At 39.4% G+C, this 17,709-nt stretch overlaps 1 protein-coding gene across 3 annotated transcripts in view; it reads right to left on the bottom strand.

Moving 5' to 3' along the window:
- Positions 1 to 17,486, bottom strand: part of ANKRD26 (ankyrin repeat domain containing 26) — a 93,961-nt gene extending 76,475 nt beyond the window's left edge. For all 3 annotated transcript variants that reach the window (XM_057543552.1, XM_028162903.2, XM_028162906.2), the window contains exons 1-5: positions 17,095 to 17,486; positions 8,354 to 8,468; positions 8,018 to 8,191; positions 3,947 to 4,053; positions 256 to 326 (exon numbers count right to left, since the gene is read on the bottom strand). In XM_057543552.1, the coding sequence (XP_057399535.1) occupies positions 256 to 326; positions 3,947 to 4,053; positions 8,018 to 8,191; positions 8,354 to 8,468; positions 17,095 to 17,324 (697 nt within the window). In that variant the 5' untranslated portion in view covers positions 17,325 to 17,486. The remainder of the gene's footprint in view (positions 1 to 255; positions 327 to 3,946; positions 4,054 to 8,017; positions 8,192 to 8,353; positions 8,469 to 17,094) is intronic.
- Between the last annotated feature and the right edge of the window lie 223 nt (positions 17,487 to 17,709).

The raw sequence follows: 17,709 nt of genomic DNA, 5'->3' as shown, positions 1-17,709 counted from the left end.
ATACGGGATTTTAGGGGCCATGATTAAATATGTGGATTTCTTTTCAGACAATACTGTCTCTGATTTTAAATTACCTACAATTAACTTAAACAATTCTGAATACTAGACTATTAAGAAATTAATTTAAAAAATAAAAATATACATGCAATTTACACACTGGTTTTTTTCATTGCTTTTTCATTATTAAAACTTCCTCACTCTTACTTTATCTATGGTAGGGTCACCAAGAGTAAAATTCACTATCAGACTCCTTACCTGGGTTGCTATTTTGAGAAGGAGTTTTAGGTCTCTTTTCTTCTTTATATTCAGAAATCAGTTGGCGATTGCTATGTATTAAAAATGTGATAATATTACTATTTTAATACTAATATGAAAAACAATTACCAAATATATTAAATTCTTAGATCAATTCAGACAATGTCAGAGCTATTATCAAAACTTCAATTGTGGGACTTCCCTGGTGGCGCAGTGGTTAAGAACCGCCTGCCATCGCAGGGGACACGGGTTCGAGCCCTGGTCCAGGAAGATCCCACCTGCTGCGGAGGAACTAAGCCCGTGCACCACAACTACTGAGCTGGAGCTCTAGAGCCCGCAAGCCACTACTGAGCCCATGTGCCACAACTACTGAAGCCCACACGCCTAGAGCCTGAACTCCACAACAAGAGAAGCCACCGCGATGAGAAGCCTGCACACTGCAACGAAGAGTAGCCTCCGCTCACCGCAACCAGAGGAAGCCCACGTGCAGCAACAAAAACCCAATGCAACCAAAAATAAATAATATATAAATTAATGAATTTTTAAAAATCATATTAAAAACCCAATAGACACACCCAATAGTGTGTGTCTTTTCATAGGTTTAACATTCTAATGTTGCAGTTTTCAGGAAAAATGTCAGTAATTATGGTGAGTAGCTGTCCCTTCCTTGTGGTTTGTAATTCAGGGACTCTCATCTATTCTATAATTTGTAACTGAATTTATTTATAAATATATGACCTCATTAAATTAGATAACATAACTGTTCCCCATTATGGCAGCTAATCGCACCAAGAGTAGAAAACTAATCCAAGTCCAGACCTGGCTTGGACCACTACTACTCCTTCTCTACCTACTCAAACTCTGAACCAGCAGATCTTTCTTAGAATGCTGCTTAAGCTCCATGATCATCTCCAATCCACTTGGAAGACATAACCCTACTTTTACAATGGATACTGACAAGTCCTGGACGGGGCTTACCTCTCCTAATGCCAACTAACCTACTTGAGATTCAGGGATTTCTGGTGAATGGGTTCCTTATGAGGCAGAATCTGAAGATACTTTGAAGGCTGAGGCAGATGTAAATCATTTAGAAGATTTTCATTATCATGGAAAACAGATCACTGGAGGGGCCAACCTCAGTTATGGAATCTCAGGCAAGTGGGCACCCACTACTCTGAGGAGGATGATATGGGACCTTCCACGACCTAAGAAAAAGTGCCCCACAGGATATAAAGCAGCCTTGAGGTTCAGGTCTGGTAACAAAGGAGAAAGGAAAGTCTGCTCCCTCTAGGAAGGAGCATTTGAACCTCTCTGACAGCCTAAAACGGTTCCCATTGACATCTGCCAGCAGAAAAGATAAGTAAGAGCCTCAAATGGTAACTCATCGTGAAGATCTGGGCTAAGATGTGGGCTCTACATAAGGTTTTTGAGTGTGTCAGGGAGGGTGTGTGTGGCTAAAGCTAGGAGATCCAGGTGCCAGAACTGGGTGCTGGTGCTTTGGAACAGTGGCTGAGCTACAGGCATACGTATGAGAACTAAAAAAGTTGTCACTTTGAAGTCTGAGTGTGCATCACCATGAAGACTGAGGAATCTGGATCAGCCAGGGCATCCTGGGAGCAAAGGTCAATCGTGACCCGACTGCAGGACTGGTTTCTTTTTTCTTTTAAAATTATTAAAGGTCTTTATAGAGCAACATCCAGACTCCAGATCCAGCTGCCAAGGAGACCCTGCTAAGACCAGTTTTAGTAGCAACACTGCAGCAATAGAATCAATGCAATCAACAGAATGATGAGAATGCCCTTTTTTTCCCCCTCCAAAAGACTTGTGGTAGAGGACTGTCTCTTTGATCTTAGGGAATCCCTTAGGTTCTTGCAAAATTTAAGAGGGAGAGTATAGAAGTAAGTCCCCAGGAGAAAATATAGGATACTCTGCTGAACCAAACATTTCAAGACCCAAATAACAAGTTAGAAAAATCAGAGCTGTGACACTACTTGTACCCCATGCACAGGGGTTACCCTTGGAATGAAATGGATAATGTTAGGATCTTTAAGGATATGAAGTCTTAAAGTCCTGAGATAAAGAACCCTGTGCCCACTGCTACATCTAACGAGTCTGGCCTTTCAGCTGGTTTCCAGCTGATGATGGGGAACATCTCACCACCATTCCCAAACTGCCCGCACCAAACTAGAACTCTCACCTGCCACATAACAAGTAGCAGTTAAATTATTTTTAACCACAGTTTAGTGATAACTGGCATTTTAATGTAAACACTTACATATTAAAACCACTAATAAGAGCATATTCTTCTGCGGTCCATCCATAGATATCTTGAGAAAAGACATCAATACCTTGCTGAAGAAGAAGCCTGACTATATTTGTTGATTCATAGTTTACAGCAAGTATGAGGGCTGTTCTAAAATAACAGAGAGATAACTTCACCCTTAGGAAGTTTAGCTAACTTACTTTAACAGCTAATTTGATATACTTTACCAAGTTAATATCTTGCCCATCCATGTAGAACTGACCATTTACATGTTCAAGTGTTCATCTTTGTAAATTACCTCCAAGGCTAAAATGAAGGGACAAAAAAGAAGCCTCCTGTCCCACTCGGATGGCATGTAGTAGAAATTGCTAATTTAGAGTCCTTGATGGACAAGAAACTATGCTGAGGTCACTTATCTGAAGCAGGTGAGTATATAAAGGAAGAATTCCCCATTTCTTCCTTAGTCTGTTATATTTCACTTCAAAATCAGCTAGAGGTCAGGTTAAGGAAAAGCTATTTGCAGGCTTAAAACAATAATATTATTAATAATGAAATAAAAATAGTCATGGTTGCAGTTAATGATGCTGATAAGCATGTGCTAGGCACTAAATGAAATACTATATATGTAATCTTTCTTCCACACAACCACCCTTGAAGGATATACTACTATCCTCCTTTTCATATCAGGAAACATATTTGCTGATCATAAGTAACGTTCCCAAGGTCATACACCTAATAAGTAGGAAAGCTAGGAATTAAACCCAGTCTGAATCTAAAGCCAATCACTTTCCTCTTTATCACCCACCTATGACTTGTCTTCATTGAAGGAAATGTTTATCCAATTAAAGCTACCTTTCTTCCTTCTACCTTCACCAATTAAAAATAAGAACATCAAAATGTACTAGAAATGAAAAAGGATAAAAACTGATGAGCCCAAAGTATCTGGTAATAGTGATTAACAATCACTTAGTGATAACCTAGTAACATCAGTATTCTTCAAAGAAAGTAATTTAAAGCAAAGAGTCATCCCAAAGATATGCATCTTTTAAGGAAAAATATATACAAAGTAGAGGTTAAAAAATTATTATAAAAGAATTAAGAAATTCAATACTGTGTCCTAAGGTAAACTAAAAAGTAGAATCCATACTTTATCAAGCTAATAAAACTAATATGAAATCCCTTAGCTATTATAAGATCGTATGACCAAAAAAAAGAAAAAAATCAGGTTGCAAATGACATCAGTCAATATTATAAAGGAATATGAATCCTGCTATATATTACTTTTCATGATACACAGCAGAATAATTGCTTTTCGACCTGACGATGTGTTGATTACACATTAATCCTCTTCTTACTAATTTAATCTCTCTGTTACCACTCTAGAACAGCACTCAGGTTTTTAAAAAGAAAAAGAACAAACTACTGTACCTTTTCATCTTATCAACTACATGTATATTTGCTTCTTTCTTTACTAAAAATTCCACCATTTGCTGATTGTTTTCACTTACAGCAAGTAAAAGTGGTGTGAGGTCCTCCTGTAAAACAGCAAAAACACTTTATATAGAATGTACAAAGTTACATATTTCTAAATTGAATTTTAAAACTTATAATAGATTCTCTGAACTTAAACATCTAATATAGAAAGTAAATAAAAAGGAGCCCCTTCCTTCTCACCCGCCCTGTGCTGCTTCCTTCCCTTTAAAATGCTCCTCCTCACTTCTTCACATGATTAACTGCAAAGTCATTCTCTAAAACTCACTTCCAACATTTACTGGTTCCAAGGATCTTTGCTTCTATCACAGAATTTATCAGGTATACTGTAGTTATTTTATTGCTCTATACTAGTCTATACACTCTAAACACTCCTCCAGAGATAATCATTTAACTATTAAATCAACTGCATATTTTAGGAACAATGCTGAGGAGAAAGATATAATATTGTCTGCAACATGCATAACCTATCCAACGATAACCAATTAACCTCATAAGGTTTACAGACATTCCAATGGGAACATGATTCTTCACATGAACATGTAAAGAAAAAGTTTTTTTTAAAAACCAGCTTATAAATTCTAACTTGAAAAATTCAATCCCATTCTTAAGAGATTCTTTTAAAATATGAAATAGATTATAAATTAATGACTGTTTTAAAATCTAGAAATATCTATCAAAATAAACTGTAATACAGGAATTGGAAACACAAATGCTTATGGAGGCAAAGTAGGTGACCCAAGTAAGTGAAGAACCCAGATGAGGCCAGCAAACCGGAGAACGCGCCCCATACAGAAGGGGCACCCTTTGCATGGCAGACCAAACAGTAGCGTGGGCTCAAGGGGGACCAGATTGGATTCCTTAAGAGAAGCCTGAAATGCAGATTTCTGCATGAGTCTCCTAAATTTTAAATGCTGACTCAATTTGTGGAGGAAAGCTAAACACATCCAGGGGCCACGTTTAGTCTATAGCCCACTTGTGTTTTTATGTTTGCTGTGAGTGTTTCCAAACGGGTGCGTATAAAGCAAACATTTGCATGTAAAACCTTTCCTTTCTTCAGTATCATGTGTTTTACAAAAAAAAGTGGGTCCCAACATGTAATAAAAATTGCTATTAAGACTCATAATACACACTTCAAGAATGTTTCCAATGCCTGTTAAAACTACAATCTATTTCTATAATTCTCCCTAATGTTAACCAAATGGATAATTAGTTCATAAGACTGCTGAAACTAAATTATTAAAACAATTCCTATCTGTACGGTTACTAACTTCATGGGTTTTGATGTTTAAGACTATCATTTGCTTATGCCAGGGCCCACTGAACCTAACAGACACACTGCAAGAGTCTGTCATGCAGCTTTCACCAAAAGAAGGCTCATGCTTTACTATTACTGCAGTCAGGAAAACCCTGATAATGTTTGTGATAAACATCTGTTGACCTAATGACTTGGATGATAACAAAAGGCGCAAAATCCGCAAAGGGTCACACTCTACTTATTAAATGACTCACCATAAGCAAATTTCTAAAGACTCTCTGAGTGCCAGTGAATGATTAGTGGTTGGAAGGAAAAAGGAGTTATTCTTCAAGCCAATAGATATTGCCAATAATATCCCATTTACCTTCTCAATCACAGAGGCAGAAAAAGATAAAAGTCAGGCTAATATTGTTGGAAAGGAGGGAGTTGATGGAAGTAGCGTCTATCAAACTCCAACTCTTCTAGAGATTTCTTATTTTTGAGATCTGTGAATTTATAAATCACACTCATCCATTCCATGTCCTTAACCAAGGGCTGTATCAGAATCTCGAGGAAATATTTCCAAACACACACGTCCGGGCCTTCCTAGATTTATTCAATCAAAGTCTTCAGGGGAGAGCCTAGGCTTGTAAATTTTTTCCAAGTCCTCCCAGGTGACTGTGGTTCGCGAGCACAATTCTAGCTGAGAATTAGTGCAGCAGCCATGTCAGTCTCATCTCCTACCCACACGGCCAATTCCTTTCCTCAATTGAGGATTTGAATAAAAAAACAAAAGTGTAAGAGATAAGAGTCACCAAAACTACATTTAATTTTTCTGGGTAAATAGGTAGAACAGGGACGAGTAAACTCAAAATGCAACTTGATCTCATTACTTATAAACCCCTTACTTCCCATCAAGACATTCTAGATCTGAGAGCAGAGTCTAGACTCTTATCTAAGTGGCTGTTTCTGCCAAAACAGGATAATATGTCAGTTAATTATTTGTTCTTCTCCCTTATTTCCCATTTAATCACTACACGTTCACTGCCAATCTGATTTCCTCTGAGTCCTCCTAAAATTGATCTCTAGGCAGGGTTACAATTCACTCAGGCTCTTTCCCAAAATAAGAATTATTATCCCCGAACACTGAAAAGAACTTTGCCTAAATACATAAACTGAAGGGGAAAAAAACCCCCAAAAACCTCTACTTGGCATTTCCCAACTGCCAAATTTCCAAATTGGCCTGCATATTTTTTTTTTTTAAGTTATTTATTCATTTTATTTATTTATTTATTTTTGGCTGCGTTGGGTCTTTGTTGCTGCGCGCGGGCTTTCTCTAGTTGCGGCAAGCGGGGGCTACTCTTTGTCGCGGTGCACGGGTTTCTCATTGCGGTGGCTTCTCTTGCTGTGGAGCACGGGCTCTAGGCGTGTGGGCCCAGTAGTTGTGGCTCGCATGCTCTAGAGCGCAGGCTCAGTAGTTGTGGTGCACGGGCTTAGGCGCTCCATGGCATGTGGGATCTTCCTGGCAGGGCTGGAACCCGTGTCCCCTGCACTGGCAGGCGGATTCTTAACCACTGTGCCACCTGGGAAGCCCGGCCTGCGTATTTCAACTGCTCTCTCCTTTTCCTTTTCCTTTTTCCCTCTGAAGCCTTAGGCAATGAGAGAGAAATCATTTTTACATAAATCATTTTTTAATAAAATAGGAACTTGTCAACAGCAGCAAGATTGCTATTATATTATAAAATGCTTTGGTTTTGTTCGAGTTTTAGGACAAAGTCTATCTCCAAGGCAAGTTTTGCATTTCTGTGTTGTTTTACACTAATCAGAAAAAAAATTTGAGTGGGGGAAAAAATATTTGGGGAAAAAAAAAGTCTTACCTTTAACAAATGCAATGTTTTCACAAATATCTGCCATAAACACATAAAAGAAAGCTATACCCTCTAATGCTTCTTTAGAAATACAATGATTTAAAGTGAAATCTTAGATAATTAATTTATTTCAAAATATTTTCACTCGGGGAATGCTTGAGCTTCCAAATATGTAAAACTGACCCCATCTATGTCAGCAGAGGGAGTTCCTGGCGGGGCTGCAGCGGGAGGAGGTAATATGTGTCCCAAAGAAACAGCAGGAACAGCAGCTTCGCTGCCACCTGCTCCCCATGCACAGCTACGACCCTGCTGAGGAGCCGCCCGAGGCTGAGCGTGGAAGACCCCAAGGTGTACATGGTGGACCACATGGCCACCAGCATAAGTGAACACCTTGCTGGGTGTCAAACACGACCTGCCCCACTTTCCCCGATCTTAGAACCTGGGGTCCTGGAGGGCTCGGGGCCTGCTGCCTGCCCTGGCCACCTGCACTCACCCAGCTCTCCCTGCCGGGTACTGGGTCTCCTTCCTCCTCCCATCCATCCCCAGCGGCACCCATTCCCTGAGCCCCTGCGAGCCGCCAGCGCCCCCCTCACCTCACTCCCCCCAGGTCTTCGTCTTGTATGGGCTCTGAGCCCACCACCCACTCCCAGGCATATCCTAATGGGAAGATTTTCCTTCTGGGGTAGAAGGGTGGCTGGGAGGCAGAACTGTGCTCTTTCTGTGAGCACCACCTTTCTCCAGCCCGTGACTTGGCTTTGGAGTTGTTTCCATGGTAACAGGGCCTGATGGGTGGTATTCAGTATACATATTATTATAGATAAAACATCTGCAGCTAAAACAAACAAAAAAAACAACCAACCATGTATTGCAAATATTTTGTAAATAAAGTTAGTTGAGCTATACCTTGTTCCTTGCTTCAATACTGGCGTCATGTGAAAGCAGCTTTGCCGCGAGTGATATATTCTGATAAAGGGCAGCATAGTGGAGGGCAGTGTTGCCACTGACATCCATGACATTTGGGTCGGCACCATGTTCCAGCAGAATAGTTGCACACGCCTCTTCCTGACATTGTATGGCCTATAAGTGTTATGCCAAGAAACAGACTGTAAATTCTAGGAATTCAAAGTAAACATTCCAGAAGTTTCACCAATTCGTTATATTTAAATGAGATAAATCCATTTTTATTCTAAGTAGTTAAATCAAATCCATCTCACGTTGACACGGTTGGCTACTCTGTACCTTCATCAGCGCTGTCCTGTTTTCGTTGTCACAGAGGTTAAGCTGGCATTTTCTCTCCACTAGGAGAGTTACCACTGCTGGATGGCCATTGGCACAGGCCAAATGGAGAGCAGTCCTACGAAACCGAGAGGAGATTTTAGGAAATTGCAGTGCACTATTTCAAAACATACAATTGTTCATGTAATTGAAAACATTTAATAGCATGCTATTCCTATCCCTTTAAAACAAATACTTAGTTTTCTTCTGGAGAAAGAACAATATATATTAGCTCTTCTTACTCTCCACATTAATGAAAGAACAACCTGCTTGAATAGAAAGAGCATGACCAGGGCTTCCCTGGTGGCGCAGTGGTTGAGAATCTGCCTGCCAATGCAGGGGACACGGGTTCGAGCCCTGGTCTGGGAAGATCCCACATGCCGCAGAGCGACTAGGCCCGTGAGCCACAATTGCTGAGCCTGTGCGACTGGAGCCTGTGCTCCGCAACAAGAGAGGCCGCGACAGTGAGAGGCCCACACACCGCGATGAAGAGTGGCCCCCGCTTGCCACAACTAGAGAAAGCCCTTGCACAGAAACGAAGACCCGACACAGCCATAAATAAATAAATTAATTAATTATTTAAAAAATGTAGCTCCTTTGGAATTCTCCCTCCAATGTACCTTGCTAAAATAAACAGGCAAACAAATGAATACACTCCTCTCCACACACTTTTCATGAAAAAAAAAAAAAAGAAAGAGCATGACCTTGACATTCAGCTCAACTTGGGTTTGAATTTGACTTTAACTCTGTCACTTATTAGCTGTCACTTAACCTTTCTGTGCCTCAATTTCCTCATCAACAAAATGGGGATAGAGAAGTAGTTATCTCACAGGACACCACTGTGATGCTTAAATGAGAACCCATGCAAAGGGTTTAGAACAGTTCCTCACACAGATAACAGCTCAATAATTATTAGGTAATACTATCATAATTATTACTATTACTACTACTTTACAAGGGCAACATTTCAATTAAGTAAAAGGATATTATACCTCTTTTGAAGATATGTCTTGAGGACTAGAGAGAACACTGTACTTCAATGATTCCAACATGCTCATTTTCTCACATTTTAACATCTCTGACATTGGAATGAAATTTATAATTCACGATGTCTTACAACTATAATTGGTAGCACTTTTTGTTTGTTCGTTTCTCATTTTTCCTGTTGGTCTAATTATCATAATGCCTTTGTGCCTAAAGTTGCCTTTTTTTTTTAATTTAAGTATAGGTGATGTATAATATTATATATTATGGAACTTCCCTGGTGGCGCAGTGGTGAAGAATCCACTTGCCAATGCAGGGGACACAGGTTCGAGCCCTGGTCCCAGAAGGTCCCACGTGCCACAAAGCAACTAAGCCCGAGCGCCACAACTACTGAGCCTGCGCTCTAGAACCCGCAAGCCACAACTAGTGAGCCCACACGCCTAGAGCCCATGCTCTGCAACAAGAGAAGCCACCACAATGAGAAGCCCGCGCACCGCAAGGAAGAGTAGCCCCTGCTCGCCACAACTAGAGAAAGCCTGCGCGCAGCAACGAAGAAGCAACACAGCCAAAAATTTAAAAAAATAAAAAAATAAAAATTATATACTATAGGGGTAAAACATAGTGATTCACAATTTTTAAAGGTTATACTCCATTTATAGTTATTATAAAATATTGGCTATATTCCCCATGTTGTACAATATATCCTTGTAGCTTATTTTATACCTAAAAGTTTGTACCTCTTAATCCCCTACCCCTATCTTGCCCCTCCTCCCTTTCCTCTCCCCACTAGTAACCACTAGTTTGTTCTCTGTATCTGTGAGTTGGCAACATTTTTAAAAATTTCTTATTAATATATAAAATAGTGGGGCATCATACAATCCATGGTGGCTTACATTAAATGAAATAATGGTCTATATAACAGGTCTACTGCAGTTCTAGTCACACGGTTGGCACTTAAATAACTTTTAGTTCCTAAAGGCATGATGGGCAATACTGTAACTCACCTATACTTCAATTTTAAAATAATAAAATAAAAGCAGCACGGGGAAAGAGAACTAAAATAACAAACAAAACAAGAATTTTTTAAAAAGTAATTCTAACTTATTTTCAGGAAACTTTAAGCCAAAGGAAATTCAGGATTCAAATGAATAGGGATGGCTCATTTTATTCAATATTTACATTTATAGATTGTGTGAAATCAGACATTTCCAATGATCAATATTAGTATTTAATACCATTATAAATGTTCAAAAGGACAAGTAAAGGTTATCTTTTACAATTTCCTACCTTCAGAAATGTTTCTGTTTGAAAGAAGGGAGAAAAGCTTCAATTGAGACTAAGCCTTAATACTTCAATTTTAAATTTCTCATCTTGCTCACGGGGGCAACATGAAGTTTTTAAGGATGAAAGTGTTCTGAGACATAGATGCAGGATCCTGAGTAGAAAACATCTGCTACATAATAGGTATTCAAGTTATATTTGATGAATAAATGGATTAAACAATGGATAAACATAACTGGAGAGTTCAATAATTTTTGTAACATCTTTATTGGAGTATAATTGCTTTACAATGTTTTATTAGTTTCCGCTGTATAACAAAGTGAATCAGCTATATGTATACATATATCTCCATATCCCCTCCCTCTTGTGTTCCCTCCCACCCTCCCTATCCCACCCCTGTAGGTGGTCACAAAGCACCGAGCTGATCTCCCGAGCGATGCAGCTGCTTCCCACTAGCTATCCATTTTACATTTAGTAGTGTATATATGTCAGGGCTACTCTCTCACTTCGTCCCAGCCTAACCTTCCCCCTTCCTTGTGTCCTCAAATTTATTCTCTGTGTCTTTACTCCTGTCCTGCTCCTAGGTTCATCAGAACCTTTTTTTTTTTTTAGATTCCATATATATGTGTTAGAACATGGTATTTGTTTTTCTCTTTCTGACTTACTTCACTCTGTATGACAGACTCTAGGTCCATCCATCTCACTACAAATAACTCAATTTCATTTCTTTTTATAGCTGAGTAATATTCCATTGTATATATGTACCACATCTTCTTTATCCATTCATCTGTCGATGGACACTTAGGTTGCTTCCATGTCCTGGCTATTGTAAACAGTGCTGCAATGAACATTGTGGTGCATGACTCTTTTTTTTTTTTTTTTTTAACTTTGGGTTTATTTATTTATGGCTGTGTTGGGTCTTCGTTTCTGTGCGAGGGCTTTCCATCGCGGTGCGCGGGCCTCTCATTATCGTGGCCTCTCTTGTTGCGGAGCACAGGCTCCAGACGCGCAGGCTCAGTAATTGTGGCTCACAGGCCTAGTTGCTCCGCGGCATGTGGGATCTTCCCAGACCAGGGCTCGAACCCGTGTCCCCTGCATTGGCAGGCAGATTCTCAACCACTGTGCCACCAGGGAAGCCCGCGTGACTCTTTTTGAATTATGGTTTTCTCAGGGTATATGCCCAGAAGTGGGATTGCTGGGTTGTATGGTAGCTCTATTTTTAGTTTTTTAAGGAACCTCCATATTGTTCTCCATAGTGGCTGTCTCAATTTACATTCCCACCAACAGTGCAAGAGGGTTCCCTTTTCCCCACACCCTCTCCAGCATTTATTGTTTGTAGATTTTTGATGATGGCCATTCTGACCGGTGTGAGGTGATACCTCACTGCAGTTTTGATTTGCATTTCTCTAATGATTAGTGATGTTGAGCATCTTTTCATGTGTGTTGGCAATCTGTGTATCTTCTTTGGAGAAATGTCTATTTAGGTCTTCTGCCCATTTTTGGATTGGGTTATTTGTTTTTTTGATATTGAGCTGCATGAGCTGCTTGTATATTTTGGAGATTAATCCTTTGTCAGTCGCTTCGTTTGCAAATATTTTCTCCCATTCTGAGGGTTGTCTTTTCATCTATTTTATGGTTTCCTTTGCTGTGCAAAAGCTTTTAAGTTTTATTAGGTCCCATTTGTTTATTTTTGTTTTTATTGCCATTTCTCTAGGAGGTGGGTCAAAAGGATCTTGCTGTGATTTATGCCATAGAGTGTTCTGCCCATGTTTTCCTCTAAGAGTTTTAGAGTATCTGGCCTTACGTTTAGGTCTTTAATCATTTTGAGTTTATTTTTGTGGATGGTGTTAGGGGGTGTTCTAATTTCATTCTTTTACATGTAGCTGTCCAGTTTCCCCAGCACCACTTATTGAAGAGGCTGTCTTTTTTCCATTGTATATTCTTGCCTCCTTTATCAAAGATAAGGTAACCATATGTGTGTGGGTTTATCTCTGGGCCTTCTATCCTGTTCCAGTGGTCTATATTTCTGTTTTTGTACCGGTACCATAGTGTCTTGATTACCGTAGCTTTGTAGTATAGTCTGAAGTCAGGGAGCCTGATTCCTCCAGGTCTGTTTTTCTTTCTCAAGATTGCTTTGGCTATTCGGGGTCTATTGTATTTCCATACAAACGGTGAAATTTTTTGTTCTAGTTCTGTGAAAAATGCCATTGGCAGTCTGATAGGGATTGCACTGAAACTGTAGTTTGCTTTGGGTAGTATAGTCATTTTCACAATGTTGATTCTTCCAATCCAAGAACATGGTATCTCTCTCCATCTGTTTGTATCATCCTTAATTTCTCTCATCAGTGTCTTACAGTTTTCTGCATACAGGTCTTTTGTCTCCTTAGGTAGGTTTATTCCTAGGTATTTTATTCTTTTTGTTGCAATGGTAAATGGGAGTGTTTCCTTCATTTCTCTTTCAGATTTTTCATCCTTAGTGTATAGGAATGCAAGAGATTTCTGTACATTAATTTTGTATCCTGCTACTTTACCAAATTCATTGATTAGCTCTAGTAGTTTTCTGGTAGCATCTTCAGGATTCTCTATGTATAGAATCATGTCATCTGCAAACAGTGACAGCTTTAATTCTTCTTTTCCGATTTGGATTCCTTTTATTTCTCTTTCTTCTCTGATTGCTGTGGCTAAAACTTCCAAAACTATGTTGAATAATAGTGGTGAGAGTGGGCATCCTTGTCTTGTTCCTGATTTTAGAGGAAATGGTTTAAGTATTTCACCATTGAGAACAATGTTGGCTGTGGGTTTGTCATATATGGCCTTTATTATGTTGAGGTAAGTTCTCTCTATGCCTACTTTCTGGAGAGTTTTTATCATAAATAGGTGTTGAATTTTGTCGAAAGCTTTTTCTGCATCTACTGAGACTATCATATGGTTTTTATCCTTCAGTTTGTTAATATGGTGTATCACATTGATTGATTTGTGTATATTGAAGAATCCTTGCATTCCTGGCATAAACCCCACTTGATCATGGTGTATGATCCTTTTAATGTGCTGTTGGATTCTGTTTGCTAGTATTTTTTAGAGGATTTTTGCATCTACGTTCATCAGTGATATTGGTCTGTAGTTTTCTTCTTTTTTTTTACATCTTTGTCTTGTTTCGGTATCAGGGTGATGGTGGCCTCGTAGAATGAGTTTGGGAGTGTTCCCCCTCTGCTATATTTTGGAAGAGTTTGAGAAGGACAGGTGTTAGCTCTTCTCTAAATGTTTGATAGAATTCTCCTGTGAAGCCATCTGGTCCTGGGCTTTTGTTTGTTGGAAGATTTCTAATCACAGTTTCAATTTCAGTGCTTGTGATTGGTCTGTTTATATTTTCTATTTCTTCCTGGTTCAGTCTCGGAAGGTTGTACTTTTCTAAGAATTTGTCCATTTCTTCCAGGTTGTCCATTTTATTGGCATATAGTTGCTTGTAGTAATCTCTCATGATTCTTTGTATTTCTGTTGGCAGTTGTTACTTTGGAGAGTTCGATATTTTTAAAGAAAACTTTTGGGAAGTAAAGCAATACTTTTGCAATAGTAATAATCATTTACATTTGTATTTTTGATTTTTTATTTTCATAAGGACACAACTAAAACTATAAACTTTTGCAATAGTAATAATCACCACTTATATTTACTATTTTTCATTTTCATAAGACTGCAATGAAGTAAAGTGATTAATCTATAATCATTTACATATTATAGGTAATAAAGCTACACAAAATCAAAAACGTGTATATAGCGAAATATATACCTAGTAAAATCTACAGGCACAGATAAAAAGATTCCCTTTACTTCTGAAGAGGCTAAAAGTTGCCAGAAGATATCAATCCTTGAAAAACTTCCACAAAAAAATAGAAAGTGAGAAATTATTTTTATCTGTACAAGATTCATATTCATGCTCTCTCTCAGGATTATTTCACTAATACTAAACATTTACTAGAATTTTTGTACATGTTCACTGTAGAAATCACAGATTTTTTTAAAAGGAAAAGAAAGCTTCACTTATAATACAAGTGCTCAGAAATAACAAATTTTATCACATTTTTGTACATACTTTTGGCTAAGATAAGACCATAGTCTTCTTGTGTTTATATATAATGAAGTTGATTTTTTTTTTCTCAGTGATCTACCAAAGTACATCTCTGCAGGTCAACATACATCTGTTATCTATGCCACCTTCAATGGTCATATATTACTCCATACCAAATACACTGCAATTTATTTATAAAATCCTCTGATTTCTTCTTAATACATTGCTATTTGAAGCAGTGTTGAGAACAACAAATTGTATGTTATCTATCTCTAATTTATCTCTAATTATTTACCTCTAATTTGTGTAAAGAGAATTGATGTGTAAAGGGAATATACATTTTTTAAATGTGGTACTTATCACCAAATTGCCTATTTGAAAAGTCAAAAGCAACTTAGGCTTTAAACAGCAGTATAAGTACCACTGTTCTTCATCTTCACAAACTTTGTGAAGGGAAAATGGTCTTTCATTCCTCTTTAACTTAAATTCCTTTTCGTACCAGAAATGCTAAATTTTTTTCCTATATCCATTGGTCACTTATGGATATGCAAAAAAGTACTTTTCTCAATTTCAAATTAGAGGTTTTTTCCCCTTACTGATTTCAAAGAATTCTCTGTAAAATGAAGATATCTTTTCTTGCCTGATACAAATACGTTGATATATTTTAAAAGCTCATTGTCTTTTATTTTGTTAATCTTCTTTTCTGATCTACAGAGGGTTTTAATTTTTTTATGTTGTTAAATCAACCTCCAGAATTCTTGCTCTTGAAGTCATTCTTAGGAAGATCTTTGTCAGCACAAAAAATGTATAAATAGGAATTTTGTTTTCTTCTGGTTGTTTTCTCACTTTGTATATTTAAATTTTTTGATCTGTACTCCATCTGAAACTTATTTTTGTGAGATAAAAATCTAGTAACTTTTCTCTAAATAGTTAGCAGTTTACTTCTCCACCATTTACAAACAATTTATGTTTTCCTTCTAATATGAAATGTCATCAGTTCAAGTTCTAAAGTCTTACATATATTTGGGTGTTTGGGCATTTTCTATCTGTTCCACTCACTTATCTGTCTTTTCAGTTGTTAGTAAACGAATAATTTGTGGGAACTTACAGCACATTTTGATATCTAGAAAGGCAAATCTTTGTCTACTACATAAAACTTTTAATTTCATCACAACAAATAAAGAAAGTATGTGTAACTCAAAATTTTTTAAACCATCATATGCTTATTTGGTTTAAATATGGGAAGACCATACATTTTAAGAAAATGAGTCTTCCTATTCAAGGACACAGCCATCTTCCCACTTCAAAGCTGTCTTCTAAGGTCCTTCAGTAGAGAACATATATACATAGGTGTACACGGATATAAAACGGATACTGCAGGTTTCCCTGGTGGCACAGAGGTTAAGAATCCGCCTGCCAATGCAGGGGACACAGGTTTGAGCCCTGGTCTGGGAAGATCCCACATACCGTGGAGCAACTAAGCCCGTGCGCCACAACTACTGAGCCTGCGCTATAGAGCCCGCAAACCACAACTACTGAGCCCACATGCCACAACTACTGAAGCCCGCGCACCTAGAGCCCGTGCTCCACAATAACAGAAGCCACCCCAATGAGAAGCCCACACACTGCAACAAAGAGTAGCCCCCGCTCCCTGCAACTAGAGAAAGCCCACGTGCAGCAGTGAAGACCCAATGCAGCCAAAAATAAATAAATTAAAATAAGTAAACTAAAAAAAAAAAGAGTCCGCCTGCCAATGCAGGGGACACGGGTTCGAGCCCTGGTCCAGGAAGATCCCACATGCTGCAGAGCAACTAAGCCCATGCGCCACAACTACTGCGCCCGCGCTCTAGAGCCGGCGAGCCACAACTACCGAGCCCACGTTCCACAACTAACTGAGCTCACGCGCCTAGAGCCCGTGCTCCACAACACGAGAAGCCACCACAATGAGAAGCCCGTGCACGGCTATGAAGACCCAACACAGCAATAAATAATTTAAAAAAAAAAGATACTGGATTGTATCTGAAAAATTTTTAGTCCAGAAGTTGATCTGTCATGAGAGTTATTTTCCTCATTATGCACTTCTCTGTAACATATAACATTACGGTATAAAAATGTGTACATTAAAAATAAGATGCTGTTCATGTTTAATTTCGTTTCTGTGATTACTGACATTCAGTCAAATGACTTTAAAACTGTCAGTAAAGTGCTCTATAAGGGGAATCATGAGCGGGTCCGAAACCAGCTAAGGCTTTTGCTGCCTATAAAGTCTGCGGGGCGCGGGACCCCACGTAGGTGTCCACGAGCCTCGGAGGGGAAACTGACAGCAGGGGCCCGTCCCAGGCCCGCACCGCCTCCTCCCGCCCGCCCCGGTTACCTGTTCATCTTGTCCCTGTCGTTCAAGCCATTCTTCCCAAGCAACAGAATCTGCTGCACTTTGGCTACGTTGCCCACGCTGGCAGCTTTGTGGATCTTCCCGAGATCCTTGTCTCGGATGTGGTACTCGGGCCGGGAGTTGACTCGATTACCGCTCTCTCTCCGCGGGCTGGTGGAGGAGCCCAAGGGCGACTCGCCCTTCTTACTTACGAAGCCAAAAATCTTCTTCATCGCAGAGCCTACAGCCTTCAGACACACCTCACCTCCCCCTCGGCTCCTCACAGTCTCCTGAGCCTAACACTAGCGGTACAGATAAGCCAACGCGGTCTCGCCACAACATCCCAGCTGGGAAGCTCCGCGGTTTCTCATCTTTCAGCCCAGATTAACCCTAGCCAAGCGATACAGCTAAACACTGCGCGTGTGCGCCTCGTAAGAAGGCGTCACTGCGCTTGCGCACAGAGGCTCGGAGCGCAGGAGTGCCCAGTGCGCATGTGCGAGGCCCCAGCGTCTGAAATCTCTGCGATTCTTTGTGGGCCGCGCTGGGTTCTTTTCCAACGGTGGTGCGAGCTGGCTGAGCGTTTCTGGACATTTGCAAATGTTAGAATCTCCCGTGAGA

Source organism: Balaenoptera acutorostrata, chromosome 3 (assembly GCF_949987535.1).
Source record: "Balaenoptera acutorostrata chromosome 3, mBalAcu1.1, whole genome shotgun sequence".
NCBI lineage: Eukaryota > Metazoa > Chordata > Mammalia > Artiodactyla > Balaenopteridae > Balaenoptera > Balaenoptera acutorostrata.
The sequence above is the reverse complement of the archived record's forward strand: the minus strand, read 5'-3'. Positions and strand labels throughout refer to the sequence as shown.